At 40.6% G+C, this 23,176-nt stretch overlaps 1 protein-coding gene across 5 annotated transcripts in view; it reads right to left on the bottom strand.

Moving 5' to 3' along the window:
- The window catches only part of ARHGAP42 (Rho GTPase activating protein 42), a 305,839-nt gene that overhangs the window by 13,261 nt on the left and 269,402 nt on the right, over positions 1–23,176 (bottom strand). For all 5 annotated transcript variants that reach the window (XM_019530286.1, XM_019530287.1, XM_019530285.1 and 2 more), the window contains 5 exons: positions 19,453–19,612; positions 17,259–17,403; positions 9,045–9,425; positions 8,176–8,332; positions 6,941–7,003 (listed from right to left, as the gene is read on the bottom strand). In XM_019530286.1, the coding sequence (XP_019385831.1) occupies positions 6,941–7,003; positions 8,176–8,332; positions 9,045–9,425; positions 17,259–17,403; positions 19,453–19,612 (906 nt within the window). The remainder of the gene's footprint in view (positions 1–6,940; positions 7,004–8,175; positions 8,333–9,044; positions 9,426–17,258; positions 17,404–19,452; positions 19,613–23,176) is intronic.

The raw sequence follows: 23,176 nt of genomic DNA on the forward strand, positions 1-23,176 counted from the left end.
CACACACATATATCTATATACACACACATATATCTATATCTATATATATATATAAAAAAATAAAACCATCTCACTCTTTTTATATGTATATATAGTGAACCCAGAGGATTTGTGCACTTAACAATTGCACAAGCCTTTCATATACACAGTTGGTAAACTTCAGACAAGTAAATTTTCTAGGAAAAGCAAAGGCAACTATGGCAGGTAACTCGGGAACCTTTTGTTTCAGATCAAAAGGTCTTTGGGGCAGGGACCAAGTCCTTTGTGGATCGCTTATTTCAAAGTAAGCATCTACATTTCAGTTAAGGTGCCATTTAGGCACCTAAAGTCCATTCTAGAGTCAAGAGGACAAGAATTTTACAAAGATGAGTGAAATAAGCCCCAAACCTTTTCCTGCTTCCCTTGTGGTCAATAAGATATTCCAATTTCAGCTTCTGATCAGAGATGAACTGAGAATGTTTGCCTAAAGAATAAAACTTCGTATACCTCTTCCCCCTGACACACACACCAATATATGGACAAAAGCCCCAAAGCTTTGGGCCTTAGTTTTGTTTCTTCCTAGAAGGGTTTTAGACACTGGAATATACAATCTCTTACAGGGCTGAATGATGATGAACTGGCTGCATAAATATGCAAACATGCCAAGATACAAGCAGGTGTGCTTCCAGGTTGACTTATGAATTTTTTTACAAATAATCTCCTCATTACCTTAAGATTTTTTTGCTGCTCTTGTCCATGTATAAAATCATTTTACCAGCCAATGTCATGTACAAACAAAATCATATGTGTGTAATAGTACAGTGACAGACAGAATCTAAGAATATTTCCCTATAGTTTTCTGGCAAATTTTCAGTCTTCTAGTTATCTCCCCTTATACTCCTTTTGTGATTTATAGGACATGGTTTCCTTCAATACTTTTGCTCAGTTGCAGGAGGTAGCAGTAGAAAAAAAACTTTCCTGGTGTAAGGTTTTCTTATTGCGTATGATGACAGACATTTTCTTTTATGATGCTAATGCTTTTTGTCAACTAATGCTGCCAGTAGAAGAGTGTGAAAATAGCACAATCATCCACTGTGGGTCTCTTAAGACGATCCTAATATTCTTTTAAAGAAAAGTGTGTGAGATTCGTTCTGCTTGGGGCATATAAGAGTCAGATAATGGCACCACATCTCTTAATAGCATGTTCTTTCCTTCACTTGACTAATGGATAACCTGGTGTAGAATACATTGGACTCTCAATTTTAAGGCATGGTTTACATTTTGCCTCAATCCCTAATAATGAATTTATGCTAGTTAGCAAAATGTTTGGGTGAACTATCCATATCATATCAGACCATAAATTATTATGGATACTGCATAAATGCCAAGGGTGTAGTAGGCACTTTATACACAGGCCTGAAGATCACATCCATGGTCTATGAACCTGATATACAATGATAAACAATGAAGGAAAGAAGCAGGATGTAACTGGACAAAATTAGCATGACTCTTGCAGGTGAATGATTAGTTAACACTTTCCTGCAGGGAGGACTCAGTTTTAGAAGGCTCTGAGAAGGTGTACTGTAATGTGGAAATGGAAGAAGAAACAAGGGAAACCCACTGCATTAGATAAGGAAACAAATTCCTGATACATAAGGAAATGCACAAGAATGTACAGAAATGAGAGTGGAAGAGGGCATTTAATTACACAGCAAGGTAGGATGTTGAATGGAAATTCAGACCCTTCACACTCTTCCTTATCATCTCTGAGATCTCATTCTAGAATTCAGATTGTGAACCTGTACAGCATGGGCCTTCCTGCTAGCCCATTCTCCAGCTTCTCTCTTTTTCATGTAAATCTGACATCCTCTCTGCTGGGCACTCCAGCCCAGGGACTCCACTTTGAGGCCCCATGCAACAGAAAGCTAGAGAGCAGGAAAACTTTGTTTCAGATCAAAAGGACTTTGGGGCAGGGACCAAGTCCTTGTGAATTGTATAGCACCTATCACAACAGTGCCTCAATTCCCTCCGAGTCTTGGGCAATAGTAACACGTATTTAGTTTTATTGTGCACCATGGGACTAGATGGACAGGTTGGTAGCTGGGTGCTCAAGCAGATTAGTAGCCTATCCTTAAAGCCAGATAACAAAAGGGCTTAATTTAGGAGAAAGGAAGGGAGCAACAGAGTGGTATGCAAGTAGGGGAAAGCTGTAAATAAAGTCAGAAAGTGGGGGTGGAAAAGCTGTTGTCAGGAATGGTGCATGATCACATCAAAAGTGAGGGTGATAACAGAGAAGGCAACACCCACATGAGACAAAAAAATGAAAATCAGTGGGACTTGTGCTCCAAAATCACAAAGATGGTTGTGTAACCTCATGGGTTGTATGGGTAGCAACCTACCATTTCAGGTGAGAGAGCCAGCAAATAGGCATGAAGGGATGTATTTAGGATTTGATTCTGAGTAAGGAAGAAATAGTTAAAAATTTGAAAGCCAAGGACATTTGTGATTCAGGTTATTAATAAAGGAACACCGGCTTTCCTCTCAACTCTGTCATTTCTGCTGCAACCAAGACCAGCAGTTATTGAAAGTAGTTACTAGCTGAGGGTTGCTGCTGGCCTATGAAAAGCATAGGCTCAGACCTCAGTCCAAACATAGAAAATTAGGGTTGGAAGGGACCTCAGGAGGTCATCTAGTCCAACCTGCTGCTCAAAACAGGACCATCCACAACTAGATCATTCCAGCCAGAGCTTTGAGCTGGGTCTTGAAAACCTCCAAGGATGGAGTTTCCACCACCTCTCTTGGTAACCCGTTTTAGTGCTTCATAACCCTCCTAGTGAGAAGTTTTTCCTAATATCCAAACTAAACTTCCCTTGCTGGAACTTGAGACCATTGCTCCTTGTTCTGTCATCTGCCACCACTGAGAACAATTCAGCTCCATCCTCTTTGGAACCAGCCTTCAGGTCATTGAAGACTGCTATCAAATCCCCTCTCAGTCTTCTCTTCCACAAATAAGATCAGTTCCCTCAGCCTCTCTTCAAGACATGTGCCCCAGGTCCTGAACCATTTTTGTTGCCCTCTGCTGGACTCTCTCCAACATGTCTACATACTTTCTGTAGCGGGGGGCCCAAAACTGGACACAGTCCTCCAGATGAGCCCTCATCAGTGCCGAATAGAGTGGAATAATTACTTCCCTCAGTCTGCTGGCAATGTTCCTCCTAATGCAATCCAGTACTCTGTTAGCCTTCTTGGCAAGAAGGGCACACTGTTGACTCATATTTAATTTATTATCCACTGTAATTCCGGGTTCTTTTCCCCAGAGCTGCTGCTTAGCCAGTTGGTTCCAAGCTTGTAGCGGTGCAGGGGATTCTTCCATCCTAAGTGCAGGACTTTGCACTTGTCCTTGTTGAACCTCAAGATATTTCTTTTGGCCCAGTCCTCCAATTTGTCTTGGTTACTCTGAATCCTAGCTCTACCCTTGAGCCTATCTACTACTCCCCTCAGCTTGGTGTCATCCAGGAACTTGCTTAAGGTGCAATCTATTTCATCTTTCAGATCATTAATGAAGATATTGAACAAAACTAACTCCAGTATCGATCCTGGGGCACCTCACTTGAGACTGGCTGCCAATTAGACATTGAGTCATTGAATAGTACCTGTTCAGCCTGACGATCCAGGCAGATTTTTATCCAGCTTACAGTCCATTCATCAAACCCATGCTTGCTTTCAAGAATGCTGTGGGAGACCATATCAAAAGCCTTGCTAAAGTCAATGTATATCACATCTACTGCTTTCCCCACTTCCACAGAGCCAGTTCTCTCATTATAGAAGGCAATCCAATTGGTCAGGCAGGACTTGCCCAGGGTGAATCCACGCTGACTGTTCCTAATCATCTTCTCCTCCAAGTGCTTACAAATGGATTCCTTGAGGACCTGGTCCATGATTTTTCTGGGGACTGAGGTGAGACTGACTGGTCTAATTCCTTTGATCCTCCTTCTTCCTTTTCTTAAAACTGTACACTATATTTGTCCTTTTTCAGTCATCTGTGACCTTGTCCAAACACTATGAGTTTTCAAAGATAATGGCCAGTAGCTCTCCAATTGCATCAGTCAACTCCCTCAGCACTCGGAGATGCATTGCATCTGGTTCTATGGGCTTGTATATATCCAGCTTTTTTAAATAGTCCCTAACCTGCTGTTTCATCACTGAGGGCTGCTCACCTTGTCCCAAAACTGTGCTGCCCAGTGCAATATTCTAGGAGCTGACAATCACTTCCTCGTGAATAGAAAGGGCATGGAGGCTGATCTACCCTTGATTAATCCCAGTCCAGCAATGACATACACTGAAAGTTTTGTATATGAGCCTATACAACTACAGCATGCTGTGTTTTACTGTATGCTTGGAGTCTCATGGTGCAATATGCTTAAAGCAGTTTTACTTGAAATATAGACATCTTAGAATTGCACACTGTGTTCCAGCTGTATTGAGAGCAGAATGCACAGGGATACTGTGATGCTGCTATCCTTACCTGTATGTTCTAATAGTACTAAGTTACAAAAGCTAGCTCTAACTCAGCTCGGATACCAAGTGACAGGCAGTCCAGAAATGGATAGATGAACAAGGGTGAAGGCAAGGCAAAGTCACAGCTTACAATTCTTCTAATGATGTAGCTCCTGTACAAGGGTTAATGTGTTTTCTCCCTTTCTTTGTTAATATTGCAAATATATTTGTATTTTTAATGAAATCACATACCCTCTCCAGTAGGTTACTATGTATGCAGAGATCAAAAAATTACATTTTACATTTAACAGGATAAGGGGACACTACTAAGGCACAAGTCAGCCCTCATGTGCATAGTACATATGCAAGGTAAGCAAGAACTAGTTCCAAATTAATCCCAATTGCAGGGTCCAGGCTGAAGTAAGAAGTGCTGAAATAAACAGCTCAACTACCTTTCTTGCTTCTCTTTTTGCCTGTTCCTTGTTATCGTTATTCTGCTTTCTTATAAGGGCTGGAGTAGAAGAGCTATTAAGCTTGCCAGCCTTTTCTGCCAGCCTTTTCTGCTTTGTTGCTTCTTATCTGCTCTCCATCCCCATTATGAAACAGTACAACTGTATTTTTTCTTTGTCAGATCCTTACTTCTCACATGCTTTATAAATGTAAGTGCAGGCTTTGAGGGAACAACAGACTTAGGAGCTAATAAGGTGGGGGGTGGTAATACAAAATGGGGAGAAAGAGCAGGGACTCATGGAGATGGAACAATATGGGAATAGGACATATTAAAGCTAAATGGGATCTGGACCAGGACGTCTTTTCATTTCCTCACCCACCTCATCCTTCCCAGGTCAGTAGCTTGCTCCCTTCTCTCCCCTTTGCTCTGGTTTGTGCTACATTGGCCTGAGGCATGCTGCTGCCTGCTTTCACTCCTTTCTCCCTCACAGAACTACTGTCACGTTTTGGCATCTCAAAGTGATCAGCTTTCTCCTGAGCTAGGACCAGCCTTTTACGGATAGGCAGTCAGCAGGCAGACAAGGACATTATGTTCCCTGCATCTTCCTATCTGCCTGTTTCCATGCTATCCTACAAACCACCTACTATGGTTCCAGCATCTATCGGCATTGCATGTTACCGTAGTATTTTGCTATTGCTTGGCAGTTCAATTGGGAGTAGGTTTCCATTATGCTAAGGGTGTACATGTCCTTGTTTCCCACCCTTCTAGCCCCTTACCTTACAATGTAAGGGACTAAAAGGGTAGGAAGGAGAGAGAGAGACATCTTTCCTATGCATTTGTTTCCCTTAAATGATGTTTTTAGTTTGTAATTAAGTAAATCTTTACTTCTTAACTGTGCCATTGAAGACAGGTTGATTTATCTCAAATCACGACAGAAGTGAGACTGAAGGCATCTTTTAGAATTATAGGAAAGGGGAGCTAAAATGATCTCACGGTGTCATCTAGTTCAGCCCCCTGCCCAAGTCAGGATCTTCCCTAACTAAACCATCCCAGCCAAGTGTTTACCAAGCTGAAATGCCCTGGATAGCCTTTCTTAAAGATGGGTACTATATTTTTCCTTTTCCAATCACCTGGGATCTCAACTGACTTCAACAAATTCTCAGAGGATAGCCAGTAGCTCTGAATGCACCTCTGCCAATTCCTTCAATACCATTTCATGTGGGCCTACCAACTTGAAAGCATTTACCCCTAACCTGTTCTTTTCTTACTCTAGGCTGTTTGTCTCCTTCCCAATCTTAGCTGTCAACTGCACTCAGCATCTGGTAGCTGTCCCTAGGTAAAGACTGAAATGAAAAAGGTATTAAGTACTTCAGCCTTCGCTGCATCATTTGTAACTAGACTGCCTTCTGCATTACATAAAGGCAGTGCCTAAGACCTCCTGGTTTTTGATCCGAAACTACTTATTCAAGGTATGCTTACTAACTTCTTTCCTGGGAAATAAGCCAGAAAGAAATGGGATGTGGAAAGAAAAAATAAAGCAGAATGAAAGGAACAGTTGAGACAACAGTGTGAGAGGAATGTTTACTAGTTCAGTGTCTGCTCTAGTGGAAATAAAGTGTCAAGATGAAATCAACTTTACTCCCACTAAATCTATAACCCGCTGAAGGGAAGATAGAAGATCACAGTTTTTCCCCGGATAGACATTAAAGGAAGATGTGGTGGGAAAGACAGAGAACCCTGATTAGGCTTATGCAAAACTAACTTTAATAAATGTATGCAGTTACCAAGGCAGTTTGCTCTCTAGGACTTTCTCTCTCTAACTGTCATAATATACAGGACGGAGAATCAATAGCCAAGCTGTTTATATGTGTGAGATCATTGCAGGAAGAATAAACTTGATAAACCACAAAATGTTTGCACAGCGGTTGATATTGCTTCCCTTTCCTCTATTTCACTGTTTGTAATCAGCTCTCCTTTATGCTTTAACTAAAATTAAAGATGCTGGGCACTTACCGTCCTGAAGAAGCTTGTTTAAGTGAACCGGCACTTTCAAACATCTGGGCTCTTGCAGCCACTCTGAAAATGAAGTTAAGAGGCAAGTTAAACTTGTCTTAAATGTACAGCATGATTTCAATTTTGGCCTAAACAGTTGCACAAGCCAGGAAGGGTTATTTTATTTTATGAACTGTTTACTTGATTTTAAACACATACAGTTCTTTTTATCCACAAGAAAAGTGTTAGGAAAAATAAGTCCCATGTTGAATTTTGGCCACATTTCATCCAGTCTTAAAAACATGCCAAACTTTAAGCACTTGGGTAGTTTTCACTGACTTCCAATTGGGGCACCTGCTGAAGGATCTTGCCAAATCAACACACCTGTAAATAGTGGCTAAAAAACAACACAAACAAGACACACTCCTATCATTCATCATTCATATTGATGGTCTGTCACTAAATATATCTGAAATGAGCAACATTTGGGGTCTAATAAAGGGGGACAGGGCATCAACATTTCTGGGGTTTATTCTCAGTTCTGTCACTAACATGCTGGGATGTTGGGCTAATCAGCCAGACTGTGTATGCTTGGCTTAACCTGTGAAAAAACATAATGATACCTTTTCCAATATAACAGTGTGTGGTGAGTCTGAATCGGAGTGTGCACAATGTTTTTGGAGGTCTTTGTGATACCCAGTGTGACTTCTGAAAGTCAAGTCATAAGTAAATTTCAATTTATATTTTGTGATGTATTTAATCACAAGAAAACTAACCCCACTTTGCCAAAACAAAGGTTTTAACTGTAATCATGTAAGGCAACAGTGTAGAGCAGTTTCAGAGAAGCGTGTTTTTATCTCTTACTTTAATTTCTGATTCAGAAATGCAAGACATGATGAACCACATCACTTTATTTCTTGATAAGCTGCCAGTGTAGTCAATGGCCCTGCTGGCTCTTAAAATAATAAACTACCGAAGAGGCAATGATAAGAATGATTAGAGCAAGCAAATAATAGTCAAACTGTTTACCTCCTCCTTCCAGGCTCTAACGCCCAGTAAAGTACAAAGAAGTCTTTCCACTTACTTCAATAGGCTTTGAGCCAGATTCCATTTGCCCAATTTGGGAAGTTTATGAAACTGGATGAATAATTCATGTATGCATAAATATTCAAATAAATGTTCACAGATACTTCATCTATCATTCCAGTTGTACAATACTGTAAAAAATCTGTTTCCATAAAATCTGGATGACTTACACTGATCCTGGCCTCTGATAGCCATTACTTGATGCAGTATCTAGTCTTAATCTCCTACACATTTTTGGTGGCAGCTCAGGATTAGGTGGAGCTTTTGGTGTATCTTTTGCATCTATTGAGGATAAGCTCTGCACAGATCCACTGAAGCTTTTGTTACCTAAAGAAAATGACCAGAGTGCATAGAACATTAAAACACATAGAGCTCTTATTAAAACCTGCAAATACAGAACAAAGAAGGATTTTTCAAAGAATAAAATAGGGACAGTATGTACTGAGAGAAAAGGCAGTCTATCAGGTGGAAGCATCATACCACCAGAATAGAAAATAAAGATATTGAAATTTTGAGAAATATTTAAGATTATTATGCTGTATTGAATGGATTGTGTCTGTTTTAAACACTTACAATAAAAATGTGACAATCAAATGCTACAAAAGGAAACTTTCTTCAGTTTTGAGCATCCATAGATGATTTCTGCATTGTTTAAACTTAAAAGGGTTTGGTAATTAATAATTTCAGCTTGTCTAAAATAACATTTGGTTATACTATCTCAATAAAATTGAACATAATTTTCAAAGCTTGGATTCTACCTGTAAAAAAAAAAGCTCTGGGTGGGAGAGGGTGGTAGGATAAGTATTGTTCCAAACTGTACAGACACTGTTGATGCTTTTTAAACTATAAAAAGGTGCAAGAGAGAGGAGTCTTACAAACAACTATCAAAAAAAGAGTAGAGTATACAGAAACATTTCAAAACTTAGTAGCCTTCTGACAACCTACACCCCTGTAGCCTTCCAATGCACTTCTTTTATTTCCTGGGTGCACTGCACCAAATATCCTGCTAGAACAACTTCAAGAAACACAGAGGACTTACCTTCAACTGAAGGGATTGACCTGAGGGAGGAAGCTGAAGATCTTTTCAACCCAGTCAGACCATAAGGTCCCTTTTTGGTCAGATCTATTGGTGGAGACATATTCTCTGGACCAGTGACAGAAGCTACACTTTGGCAGTCTGACTCCACATCTGTTTTTGTTGCGTCCTCCTTAGAGGAAGATTCTGGACTTGTGGTCCAAAGACCTGAGCTCTTCTGCCCATTGGAAGAAGGGGGGGATGCAATCCATGGAATTCCTCCTGACTTTTCTCTGGGCTGGGATGATGCAGATTTTGTGGTGCTGTTTTGTTCTGATGAGTGAGAAGAGAGCGACTCTATGCTGCCCATGGGAGTGCTGTCTGGACTGCTGCTGTATGAATCACCTGGAGAGGAGAAGCGAAATGTAGAAAAGAAACACTGGGTGTGTGTGAATTTCTAGAGGCGTACATTTTCCCAGGGCCATTGGTAGCCCCTGGAGTCTCGGCCATGACCAACATCATTAGTCCACGTATTTTTACAGATAGCTTTTCTAAAGACAGAATGGTATTTTGTTAATTTGCATTTCAGTTGGGCAGTTGTTTTATAACCCCTTTTACATGGAAGGATGCAGTCAGGTACTCCTGGGATGGCTTTCACCCTAACTATAGACTACTGTGGCAATGCATATGATTTAGGAGATATACCGAAGTCTTTGGGTCTCTATTTCAGAACACCAACTCTTACTACCCTGTTTTAGTTTGAACTATAAAGGCTTTTTATACATTACATCCCTCATAATTTTCCCCATTTCACATACAACCCCTGACTCAAATGGCTACAACTGTGCAAGAAACATGAGTGAACTAAACAGATTGTGAAGGATTAGGCAGACTGCCAGATACTTTGCACTTGCAGGTCTTCCATTAGGACCTAATAGGTTTTAGACAATTTCTTAATTTCTGGAGCTGGTGGATCTGAAGGACTTGAGACTTGCTACAGATTGAGACTGCCTAACCTCAAATGACCAGAACTGAAGTTAGGATGAATTTTCATCCTATGCGTAAGAATGGGCAGAAAGGTCAGCATAGAAGAAATAATGCTTGCTACAAATGTAGTCCTAGGAAACTAAATTTAACCTATGGAACCAGTAAATGGAGACTGTTATGTTGTATTACTGCTGGAAAAGAGTAAAACAAAACAGTTTTATCTGTTTTTACAGGGAGTGGTAATTTTAGCATTGTTCTTCCACATCGATGTCTAGAACATGGTATTTAGTAGTTTGCTTTTGGGAATGGGCTAGTAGATATGCATTAGAAAAATGGTCCAGGGGAATGGCAAGGGTTAATTGATTTTTAAAAGCCTGTTTGTGATGAAGTTTCCTTCAAGGCCCACTGTGCTTGAAACAGGCAAGCAGCAAGCAGGCACACAGGCTGGGAAATAGAAGATATGCACCACACTGTTCCATAACATGAACAGTATACCCAAACAAAGATAAGGGACTCTGCGGTAACAGTGCCAAACTGCAGAGCCCTTGGGATTTCTGGTTTTGGTAGGTGGAGAAACTGGTAAAAGCCCAAATTAGGATGTGTACATGTGATGGGTTTATGAAGAAATATGCTGTCCAGAATGTGAACAGTATGATGCCCAGAGATGAAGAGTCATCACAGGGGGGGAAAAGGATACACACGGTGGGATTTCTGAGCAGCAAAGGGTGCTAGAGAGGGGAACCTGAGGTCACCATGGACAGAGGGAATACCACCAACCTGTTTCATGCAACGCACTGGAGGAGGAAGTGTGGGGGTGGGACTCGGCTTTCAACTTCCAGGCTGTTGACATCTGACATCCAAGAGACAACCTCTAAAGAACTTGAGACTTGCTACAGACTGAGACTGTGTATCCTTGGATGACCAGAACTGAAGTTAGGATGAATCTCGTGTACTGGCCAGAGGTACTGTTACCCTGATGACACCTCTAGGACTGATAGATATAGAATTGTTTGCATTATTCTTATCTATCACTGTGTCAACAACATTTTCCTATTATCAAATGGAGAGGTTGTGGTCGGTCTGAGGGTTTGGGTCTGCCCAGCACAATATATCTGTGTCATAAATCCAGTGTGAACACAAATGGCCAGGCTGTAAGGTGACTGAGAAAGCTTGATATCTGTTTTGATCTCCCTCTCATATTACAAATTGCAGATATGTTGATGAGCCTACTCTGGGATTGTTCATGGTAGCCAGTCTTAACAATGCTTGAAACAGAAGTCTTGACTCACGGGTGATCCCAGAGTAGTTTTTTTGGGTGCATTTCCAGGTTTGGAGAATGGAAGAGGAAGCTGGTGGGTAGGGTGTCCTAAAGGCTGCAGTATGCTGCCACAGTGATGTGGATATGCCATAGTTAGAAGGCACTGTTAATCAGGGCATGTTACAGAAGGAACTGAATGTCCTTGTGGACTGGAGTAATAAAAACAGGATGAAATTGAACAATATAAATGTAAAGACATACATTTTGGGATTGATAAAAAGGATCTCTGCTAAATCCTAAGAGCTCATTATTTGTAGGTGACTGAGTAAAAGGGGAAAGATAAATAAATAAATAAAAGTGTATTAGTTTCTCTCAGGATGATTATGACTGAGCTGGTATTATGTCAGTGGTAAAAGCAAACCACAATCTGTACAATCTATCAGGTGCAATATTTCCATTGGAGAAAGGGAAGTACTAACGCCTTCTTGAAAGAAGGCATGAATACACATTGGGCGAAGATTCACGGGAGGGAGAAGAGCAATTTATGCTAAAGGACAATGTAGACACAAGAACAAATCAGTGTAAACTCTCCATGAAAAAATGTAGCCTAGAAATTCAAAGATGGTTTCAAACCATCTGAACGACCTCTTCAATCAGAATAATGGGGCAAACCCCCTAATGAATCAAAGATGGAGCTTTATCAATCAATGAACAGGATTCTCTAATGTCTTACAATGGCAGGGGGATAGATTTGATTACTCGAGAGGTCCCTTCCCTATGTTCCTTTGTCTATAACATCAGACAGGTTGTTCTTAAAACTGCATACATAACTGAGAATTAATCTATGGATCTTGCTACTCTGCAATTGGGTGGTCCTCTGTAACCCAGGTTCTTTGTCTGAAGAGCAAAACTAAACTCAAATGATTCTACATGAATGAGAATCTCTCTCCAATCTTTCAGTTCTAATCCTCAAAGGGAATTTACAAAACACCTTCCACAGACAACCCTACAGACTTTACTTCATCAACCTACTGAATACAAAAAAATCATGTATATTTAGTCCATGATTTTTTGGACTAAAAAAATCCATACATTGGACTAATAAATTCAGACATTGGATTTATGACATACCTGCCTAACATCCGACTCCCCAGGTACCGCTCCACTATTTATGAGCTACATTCATTCCCTGCTCCCCACCAACCTGTCTCTCACCCATTAATCTCTGACTCCTTAATTTACATTGTCACTGACTGCCTGTCTTGCATGCATACCAGCCTCTGGCTTCTTTACTACTCATTCCATCCAGAAAGAGCACAGACCAACTGCATATGCTTCCTCAGCCTGACGAAGGGTGTTTGTACTTGAAAGATTGCAAAGAAGAATTTTTCCAACTATTTGAGTTGGTCTAATAAAAGATACCAGATTTACCCAAAGAACTGAGTCAATCTACATTAATGAACTATTCTAGGTTGCCTTTTCCATTGTGGCGGGACCAGCATATTAGTAAGAGTTGTAACCTTATTATGATCTATCTGTGTGCCTTGCTGGATTAATTTTTCTTTCAGGAATGTTTCATGAAATTAACAGGGGTGTAGGTTGTGTTGGTCTAAGGACACAGGCAGACAAAGATCTTTGGGTGAATCTGAAATCTTTTATTAGACCAACTTAAATAGTTGGAAAAAAAAATTTAAGCAAGCTTTCAGGTTTAAAAACCCATCATCAGGCTGAGGAAGTTTCTGCAGTTGGTGTGTGCTCTTCTTGGATGGAATGAAAAGTAAAGGAGCCACAGGCTGGGCTGGGCTGCATACAAGACATGCAGTCAGTGAAGATGTAAACTGAGGAGTCAGTGAGGGAGATACAGGCTGGGTGGGGCAGGGAGAGAAGGAGGATGAATAGTGGAGAAATTTATATTTTTATTTATTTAGATTTACTTCTTTTTAGTACTACTGAAAGATTCTTGCCATGCTTGTGTACTGTTCCCCAACCAAAATGTCATTATATAGCTCTTAATACCTTCATCAAAAATCCATTTTATTTTCTGGCAAAATAACTTGGTTGCTGAACACAACCCAATGGCATTCTGAGGAACCAGTATCTCTCAGAAGCAGTTTTGAATGTGAACAAATACACGCTCTGATTTTCTAAGGGCACCTGCCAAACTCTGCTGCTGCATCTGGTGCAGATAAATACTTGGCATCAGCCATCCGTCCAACATTTTCTTCACTTGTAGATAGCAGAAAATGTTTCTTCCTCCTTTACATCTGGACCCCAAAAGAATTAAATAATAAGTGAAGTACTGCCTCTTTCCCCCCAGCTACCACTACCAGTGAGTACTCCTCTCTCTTAGTTCTTCTGTTCACTCTCTGATCCTCCAGAGCATTAATCCTATCCAGCTTTTCTTCTTGCCTCAGTCTTAAAATGGGAGGAAATTTCTGAGACCACGACTCATGCTATGCTCTGGCATTTTCACGCCCATTATAATACTCTTTTTGCAGCCTCCCAATTCTTTGAACACAGCCCCAATTTCCTCAGTTATTTTGGTCCCTGCCTCTCAAATGAATGCATCATCCCAATGAAAGTCATTTTAATAATCGGTATTTTTCTTTCGTATGATCTAAATAAATCCTTCTCAAGCAGCTATATACCCATACATTTACTTTGCCACTTAAAATCATATTAAAATAGAGCTGGAAGAGACATCAGCAGATCACTTGGCCCAACCCTCTGATAAGGACAAGAACAACTCGAGCTAAACCATCAAGTGTATGCCTTTATAATATTTATAATCTTCACAGGACAGAGGATTTTACACCCTCTCTAAGTAGTCTGTTCCAATGTTAAACCATGCCCATAATGAAAAAAAATCTTCCTTGAACCTAAATTTCCATTTTTGCAATTTGAGACCATTATTCCTTGTCCTTTCTGTCTCCTGTGGCCACAGAGAAAAGTCTGTATAATTGCCCTTTGAGGAGCCACTTGTGGTATCCAGTGTTACAAAGTACTCTGTGGTACACTTATCTCAATCTAACCTCCACGTGATTTAAAACGTACTCTACAAGCTGTAATATAGTAAATGAAATACGTGGTTCACTACTTTTGCTCTTAAAATGATCTTTAAGTTTGGAAATGAGAAAATACAGCATTTTACTTCACCAATAAAAAGTACACTTGAGTCAAGAGTTCAGAACCATTATACAGCTTTTTTGTGCAGATGGAATTAATTGTATGGTCTCTGTCCTGTTCCCAATATACAGCTATCTATGCCATCAAGGCCACTACTGCCTGGTCCCAGTCCCACATTCACTGATAGCCCAGTCCTGAGGTGGGGGAAACGGGCAGCCTGCACTCACCCAGGCTTATGTCTCAGTGTCTACCCAGCTCTCCTTACCCCTCTGCAGACTGGAGTGGGAGGAGAGAGGAGCTTTATGGGATGCTGAGAAACCCCGTCTAGTGCTAAGATACACTATACAAACAATACATGCAAAACATAACATTGCAGGGAAGTTCCTGTAATGTTCAAGGACATTCATACAGGAACACTTGTGCAGTGCTACAGGCGATGTGCATGTCTGTCCCCTTGACTTTTGTAGAACAACAAGGTGGTATGTAGTGCTACAAATATATTGTCTGCCCACAGCCTAACCCACCTAAATATAGACAAGTCTATTAGTTATACCCATAAAAACACCAGAGATTATCCATCTCCACTGGGGACCTTCAGTGCTGGCCTTCTATAGCTGCCTCTTTGCTGGCACCTCCATTTTCATCTGACTAGATCTAACCCTTTTCATACCTTATGGTAGTCCAGGCACCTTGCCATGATAGGAACTGTTGGAGGCTGCTCTGCTTAATTTCCCTTTTTTGGACATTCTGTTACCAGTCCAAATTGCTTGGAAGGTATTAATTAGACAAGATGACTGTTGAAAGTACAGTTCCTGAGGGAGATGATCTATTTTTTCTTTTACAACCTGGCCTAACACCAGATTGCCAATATTTAATCTGCTAAATGCCCTCCCCAATGCACCAAACTTCATGGTCAAAACAGCAGAATTCAGAACTTTACTCTTACATTGACTGTGCTGTCACAGGGTTTCTAGGAAGCTTCATGTGAGTACTTCAAGAGACCATGCAGTCACAACCTTTTTCAATAAATAAGCAGTTAGGCCACAGGCACAGATTTAGCCTGTCTAGCAGCCCTTGCTGGTTTGCTTCCAGATTCTCTTTAAGTTATCAGCCAAATCAAGGTCAGGTTTTTTTGTTTTTTAGTATTGCCATTATGAGAGAGAGAATTTATTTGCTACTCAGTGGGCATGTCTACACTTGTATTTATGCTGACTTAAATTTACTGCGCAGCAAACTACTGTGCAGGAAGTGGGAATAGGCCAACATCTATACATGCAGGCTTGAAAGCGCATTAATGCTGTGTGTGGACTGATTTGGGACTAAAATTAGTGCCAAATCAGTCCACACACACAGTGTTACTGTTCAGTAAGACGTCTACAGGTATGTTACTGTGCAGTAATTAATTGGATGTAAATTTGATACCCGCATGATGCAGGTATTAAATTTAAACTCAAGTCAGCATAAGTTGCCATATTTACTGTGCAGTAGAGATGTGCACATGCAGATGTGTGCCCATTCTGTACAGTAAGTTCAGTTACTGTAAATGTACAAGTGTAGACATGCCCAGTGAAGGCTGAATATATTTACTAAACCGTTAACTGCTTTACACCATGATACTGATTTCAAATGTAGTTCTTATGTCTTGTGGCTTGTCAAGGAGATATCATAATACTGCCATAAAAAGTGAAAGGTGTAAAGGAATGTGCTAAGAATGTACATTTTTTGCCTACTTACTTTATAAGGCTCAAAGACTGGGAATTATGGATTACCTGGGGTCAGGAAATGAACTGTTAAGATGCTCTGGGACACAGTGTCAGGTGCTTTAATTAGTGAGCTTTGCTAATGAAAAGCACCCATACATCATAGGTATCAGTATCCCCACAAGTCCCCATGCTGAAAATATGGTGGTGGGGCACTCTGAACTAAAGCTCACTGCATGTGTTTTATTTCAACCAGCACATCGGAGCAGGCTCCCAGCATGTCTGTAGGAGCCCTCAGTGATTTCTAAGTAAAGCATGGTAGTTGGAGCAAAATATGCCACATAAGTATCCCCAGTGGAACACAGGACTTTATAGCATCACTGGAATTGAAACTATCCAGAGAACAACTGGTACCAGTTTAATAGTCCTTCACTCTGTATCTGGAAACAACAAGCACCAGCACAAAAGACAGACAGACAAAAGGTAGACATATTGCTGCTAATAGGTGGTTTTGAAACACTTGATGGTTTCAGTATTTACAGTTAACTGAGGCAAAGGAAACTGACTGAAACTGTATTACAGAAAATTGAGGAATACTTCATGCTATGGGGAAATGAAACGTATGTATGATATGATTTTAAATAGACAGTACAGAAAGAAAGTGAAAATATAAAAGAGTTTGAGACTGCTCTAAAGTGAAATAATTAATCTTGAAATTCTTAAGGGATAATAGATGATGATTGGGACCTAGGAATAAATATCAGAAAGACTATAGAAGGACCATAATTAACCCTCGATAAACCCTTACTTAGATTTTGTCAAGTAAAGAAATGCTTAGTTAGAATTTGTCAAGTTACAATTTGTCCAGACTGATGCTTACTGGAAGTAGAGAGTCCTCTGACATCACTGGCATAATAGCTAATCCAAAATACTACAGTAACAGAAACCAGAGGCAAAGTCAAAGGGTACAAACTATACTTACATAGGTAGACAGGTGGGCAAAGACAGACAAAATAAAAACAGAAGATGGAGCTGAACACACTGCAGATTTGCTACAAATAAGCATTCAGTAAGTTTGAACCAACAATTCCATTGCATACTAATTACCAACCTGGAGGCCGAAAGAACAGGGATGGAGAGGTTATCTATAAGAACGGAGAAACTTACTATCGGGATCTGCCAAACATGGGGTATATCTTCCTTTAGGCTTGCGTGTGCCTGTGGAGAGACATATAGCTCTTGACCTTCTGGAACCTGAACGGGACTGAGGCTGGGGAAGAGGAATATTGGGGTCCGGTGCAGTGTGAAATATCTGTATGGCAAAACAAAAAAACATACTAAGAATGAATCATATTTTTCATTTCCCACTTACTGTTGCACCTGTTAAGAATGTTATAAAATACAGAGGCATAACATGTGAATAATGCTCCTGGGGCAGACCTCTCTCACTGTTCCTCACAAGGCAGCAAGCAGAGCAGTAGAAAGCAGTTGGTGCAAGCAGTGTGTGTCAGGAAGTGCAAGGTTTTCTGGGAACTGCAGTTCCGTAGTGTGGCTGTGGAGTTTGCTGTTGCTGCTGAGGGAAATTTTCACCCCATTGTTTTGTCTGTGTGGCACACAATAGATCCCATTAGCTTCATGTGTTGAAGAGGCTTAATACACATGCCCAGAAGATAAGGCCTCCATAGTAGCAAGAAAGGAAGGAGGGTGATAGAATCCACATGGACAAGAGATCTTAAAAAATTATGAATACTGTACAGTAAATAGTCATTCTTTCTGTTTCTAGTGATTGTCTGCCTAAGTTGTACGTTTGTTGACTTCAAGCAAATTACTAGGAGTCCCACATAAACAATGACTGTATGACAACCCCACCAGCGTGGGAATCTAGTCTGGAAGCCTTTGTCAAGCAGTAGTGTCTTGTAAGGATCAAGGTGAGGGCCAAGCTTGATGAAGACACTTGACAGGTTTCAGAAATGAGACTTATTTCTAACACCTCTAGTGGAATGAGTGCTGTTGCGGCAAGGTGGCTCAAACAAAGCTAACCTGTTTTGAAGTAGTTGGAGACTTCCCTAGATAACCTCAGATATGATATTACCTGACCCCCTCTACATAGACCAAAAGCAGTCTAGGTGGGTTTTTTACATTAATATAATGACCTTACTAAACCTTCATAATAAAGTACATGAAGCTTAGCTTATCTGTGGTTTAATGGGGCTTGGGATAATTAAGTGGGAGATAAGTACTTGGTTCAGAAGTAACTCTTGTTCAACTTGGAACAGAACCTTGAGAAGATGCCTGAATCATGTGGTTTTTATGGAAATATGAAGTAAAGAGGACCCACCATGAAGACCTGAATCTCCCCTACCCTCTGAACCACAAATAAACCTAGACACTAGTATCCATGACCAGACGGTCCGCGGTACTAGCTGTATCATTTGAAGACATAACCCCTAAGGCCAGTGCAAAGTATTAAGCATTCCCAGGCCTCTTTTCATACATTGATCAAAACTAGTTCTAACCAATTATTAAAACACATTTGGGTGGCATCTTCCACATCCTACAACCTTCCCACCAAATGCAGACACCTATTTGGCAGGTCAGTCTGATCTTTGTGTTGGTGTTCTGGTCTGGTTTTATCAATTTACTCCCTATCTGTTGGTTTTGGAGGTTCCAAATTAATTAGTTACTTTATCATAATTTTTGTGGAAGCTTATGGTATGCCTAATTTTATATTCATTGGGGCCTACTTCAGTTCATGCTGTTATCAGAACCTCTGTGTGATTTGTAAAATGCACTGATTAATTGTTATATTAATCCATACTTCAGTGAGGTCTAAAGCTATCATGGGTAAGACAGAAACGAGGGATAGTTGGGTCCACTCACAGTCCTCTGTGTTCTCAGGTGGGGCATGAGACCTCTGTCATGCAGACATGCCCCAAGAGACTCTGCTGGCCAAAATCAATCGACTTTGGGAACATGGAATCAAGAGAGTAAGCCATGAAATCACTCCAAGAAGGAATTTTTTTTTATCTGAAAATACCCCTTAATATAACACTAGAAACTAGATATTGCATGGGGAAGTGAAGGCAAAGACACGTTTCTTCTTCCAACCCAGAGAACTGACTACATTCTCCAGCAAGATTCTGCACAGCTCCTGCACTCATGTGCAAAACCTGTTGAGAGCAGGGCCCTCTGCATGAAATGAAATGAAAATGTTCTTCTTCCCAATGATCTAAATGTACAGCAAATCATTTTCTTTTTCAGATGCATCTGATGAGGCAATGAAAAAGAGATCCTGTAGTGTGTTAACTTCACTCATATTGCAAAAATATTTTCAAGTAAAAGATGTCAGATATTACTCTACCTTTTCATAATGCTCTATAAGAATTTCAGCAACAATATTCTGAAACTTAATGTTCATCATAGCAGCCACAGTTTCTTCCTGTGCTCGCATCAGAGTCGGACCAAAAATAACTCCTAGGTTGGAGACTGTCATCAGATTTTGTTGACTGTGTAATGATACCCTGTAAATAAACACAAAATAAAAGGTCATTAAATAAATATATCAATCTCCCAATCCAAGAAAGGACACAATATTTCTGTTCCAGTTCAATAACCCATTCAAAAATTAAGTTGTCTTTGCAACAAAGGCCCTGAAAGCTCAATGTTCCTCCCCTCCTCAGTTCCTCCCCCCATTGTATCAATTGCATAGAGGTGGCTAGCCCTGTTTGAAAACAGGCAGAAAGTAGGGCAGACTGACACCTTAGAAATTAACTGGTTCAGAGAGGTATGAGCTTTTGTTGGCAGCAACCTACTTTGTCAGAGGCTAGGACTAGACACAGTCTGATGAAGTAGGCTGCTGCCTATGAAAGCTTATGCTTCTCTGAACCAGTTTGTCTTTAAGATGCCTCCTTGCTCCACTTTCTGTCTATGAATTCTATATAAATGATTCCCTGAGAAAAAATGATGAAGACAAGAAAATGTAGTTTATATTCTAGACCGTACTGCAAAGTGGAAAAATAGAGCACTTTTTAATGAGGAATAAAACTGGGTCTCAGATTTCTAGGAAACAATTTCTTTTGTTACAACAGTTCTCCAAACTGCTAATGTGACAATACACGTGTATGTATTAGGGGTGAGTGAAGCTTCGGTCTGCAATTCAATTTGGAGAAGATTCAGCCTGTTTCAGAGGCTGAAACACCAAGTCTGAATCGAATCGGGAGAAGAAAAAAACCCTCTGAATCGACTCGAAGCCTCTGAATTGATTCAGAGGTGGTCTTTCAGGGGAACAGAAACGGAGAAGAGGAAGGGGGAGCAGGGGGGGAAAAGACTGACATCTGTAGCTGGCCAGTGACTGTAATCTTTCCCTGAGTCCCCATCCAATCACAGTGCTGAGGGAGGATGTAGAAACAGCACATAAGCCTCTGTCTGCAGCATTTCTGTCCCTTTTGTGAGCTATTTCTGCCTGAGCAACATTGTCTGAAAGGTACTGGACTGGCTTGGCTTCCTTCCTAGTATGTCTCCTGCTACTTTCTGTTCTTGGAAAGGATTGGATATAGCTTACTAACTAGAATCCCTCTACTTATCCCGATCCAATCCATTTCTTTCAATTTATATTTGTTCTTGGTGTTTTTTTCCCCACACTTCTTAAAAAGTAAGCTGTGTTGTCCCTGGCAGTGAAACCCCTGCACTTATCTCCTTGAAACTTGGAAGGCCTCATGTCCTCAGAAGGGGCTACCATCTCTGCTGTTTTCATCCAAATCTGCCTTAACATACATATATGACATAAATTTAGCTCTCAGCCATTTCAGGGCAGTTTCCCAAAAACCCCTGCACCTATCTCCTTGAACCTTTGCATGCTTCATGCTCTCAGAAGGGGCTACCATCCCTGCAATTTTTATCCAATTCAGCCAAAAAATGACAAAGTTATAGGTATTTCAGTGATTCCCTTTTATAGTCTATGACTGAATCTCTGAGTCTCTCCAAATCAGTGCCGAACGTTCCGAAGCTTATTCGGCCAAATCGATTTGGAACAGTGATCTGAATCTCTGAATCAAATCATGTCCTCTGAATCTGCTGAATCCAAACTGAATAATTCCCTATTTGCAAAGGCCTAGTATGTATCCAAGATACATATGGTACATTATCTCAGCTCTTCATAGTCCTTATTACATAGTGACTCACAGTATGTGAGAGGTAGAGGAGTGCGAGTAACTTCCCATAGTTCTCTCTTCTAGGTGGGGTTCTGAACTGGTGGGCAAATAATGTAATACCTTCAGTTTGGCCTTCAATTTTACCTACTGATCTTTCTTAGTGCTTATTTTTTGCTACCAACATTTCTTTGCACGTAATATCTCATATCTGGAGATGATGGCAATATTTATAGTCAGCAAATCAGGATATAATTTGCCTATTTATCTGTGAAGATACGGTGTTTAAGTTAGTTAGAAAGTAAGAGTCTAAACCAAAGCTCTACAGTGAAGGAGAAGTAGTAGGAGATCCAGTTTCTTTTTTTCCTTTGGAGTTCCTTGTTCAATACCACATCTGAGTGACTCTGATTCACCGCTTATGCAAAACTGAATACTATCAGGTGACAAAAGTAACCACATTGGACGCATCCAGATAAACACAGCTGTGCAGTATGTGCATTGCATACATAGGCAGTGCATACTGCTGAAAAGCAGAGCCAGGCTTTGCCTGGCAGGGTCACCACTGCTGCAGCCCCAGGAGCCCCAGGTAAGGATGCTGGGGCCAGCACATTGCTGGCTCCAGCCTCCCCTATTGCACCCCAGGGTAACTTGCTGAGCGCCAAAGCGTACATGGCACATGCGTTCTCCAGGGACAAGTACCTGCGGCAAAAGGTGCTCTGCTGCTACTTGTCCCAGGGGAACCAAACATCCATGTTCATCTGGACGTGGCCATTCTGCATATCTATAAAGTTACTGAGCATGCAGATATGTAACATGAATGATCTGACTTTAGGATAAAGGTGAAACACACACAAGATAAAAAACTTTATGCTCCATTTTGGAGTAAAGTCATGCTTTGGAAAACTGCATCAACATAGATCCTACCAGTGGACTAGTTGAGTGTCCACAGTTTTAGCTATTTCATTTCAGGATGGATGTTTGCACAATTCATATATGTTATTATTGGCTCCACTGGAACTTAGTATCTGCTCTGGACAGTCACCCCGGAGGGTAGTCATCTGTCTCATCTGGACAAAGGCGTAATTTTATTCCAGAGTAAAATCTACAGTAAACTACTCCAAGGTAAATAGGCTGTTCAGACCGCGAGTATCCAAAATTAATAGCTAGTAAAGAACAGAGGGAAAAATGTACTAAACCACATTTTGAGACCCGCTCAGAAAGATTGGCTTGAACATGCATAGATAAGAAGCTTTCAATTTGTGGGCTGTGATTCTCTCGGGGGGCGGGGGCAGGGTGTCATTGTGTACAGGTTTCATCTGCATCATGTCAACCCCCTCTTTTCTTATATTCTCCGTAACAAAAACAAAAGTCTCTAAACTTTATGTCTATGGTGGTAACTTCACAAACATGAACTGGGTGTACATTAATTCAATTATGCTTGCCTGAATCCATACAGAACCTGAATAATAGCTCGGAGAGGTGTGACCTAATTTTTTCATTTCACTAAAGCTCTGCTGGTTTCTCTTGAACATTTTTTTTCCTCATGTTATTAAATTAATCATTTTGGCATGGAATTTCCAATTTTGCTAAGCTAAATGCTCACTGTTATAGCTTTCAATATCCTGGCCCTGAAGCCATTTCTAGCTCTCCATCTTTTCTTAAGAGGAATTTAATTGGATTATAATCCATGCTCCCTGCATAGATCCTAGAATAAGCCAGTAGGACAGTTGTAGCCAGCCATCTCCGTTTCTTAACCATTTTTCAGTTCTACAGCTCATGTTTGTGCCCTGACTTTTTCCTCTGGCAGGCTCAGATGAAAAACACACACCAGACTGCCTATACTTACGTTCAAAGAGTTACAGTTGCTGCCAAATGCCATGGCTATTAAAAGTGGGGAGCAGACAGCCACATGGAGCCCAACCATTGTATCTATAAAAT

The sequence above is a fragment of the Crocodylus porosus genome, unplaced genomic scaffold (genome assembly GCF_001723895.1).
Source record: "Crocodylus porosus isolate Cpor-Errol unplaced genomic scaffold, CroPor_comp1, whole genome shotgun sequence".
Taxonomy (NCBI): Eukaryota; Metazoa; Chordata; order Crocodylia; family Crocodylidae; genus Crocodylus; species Crocodylus porosus.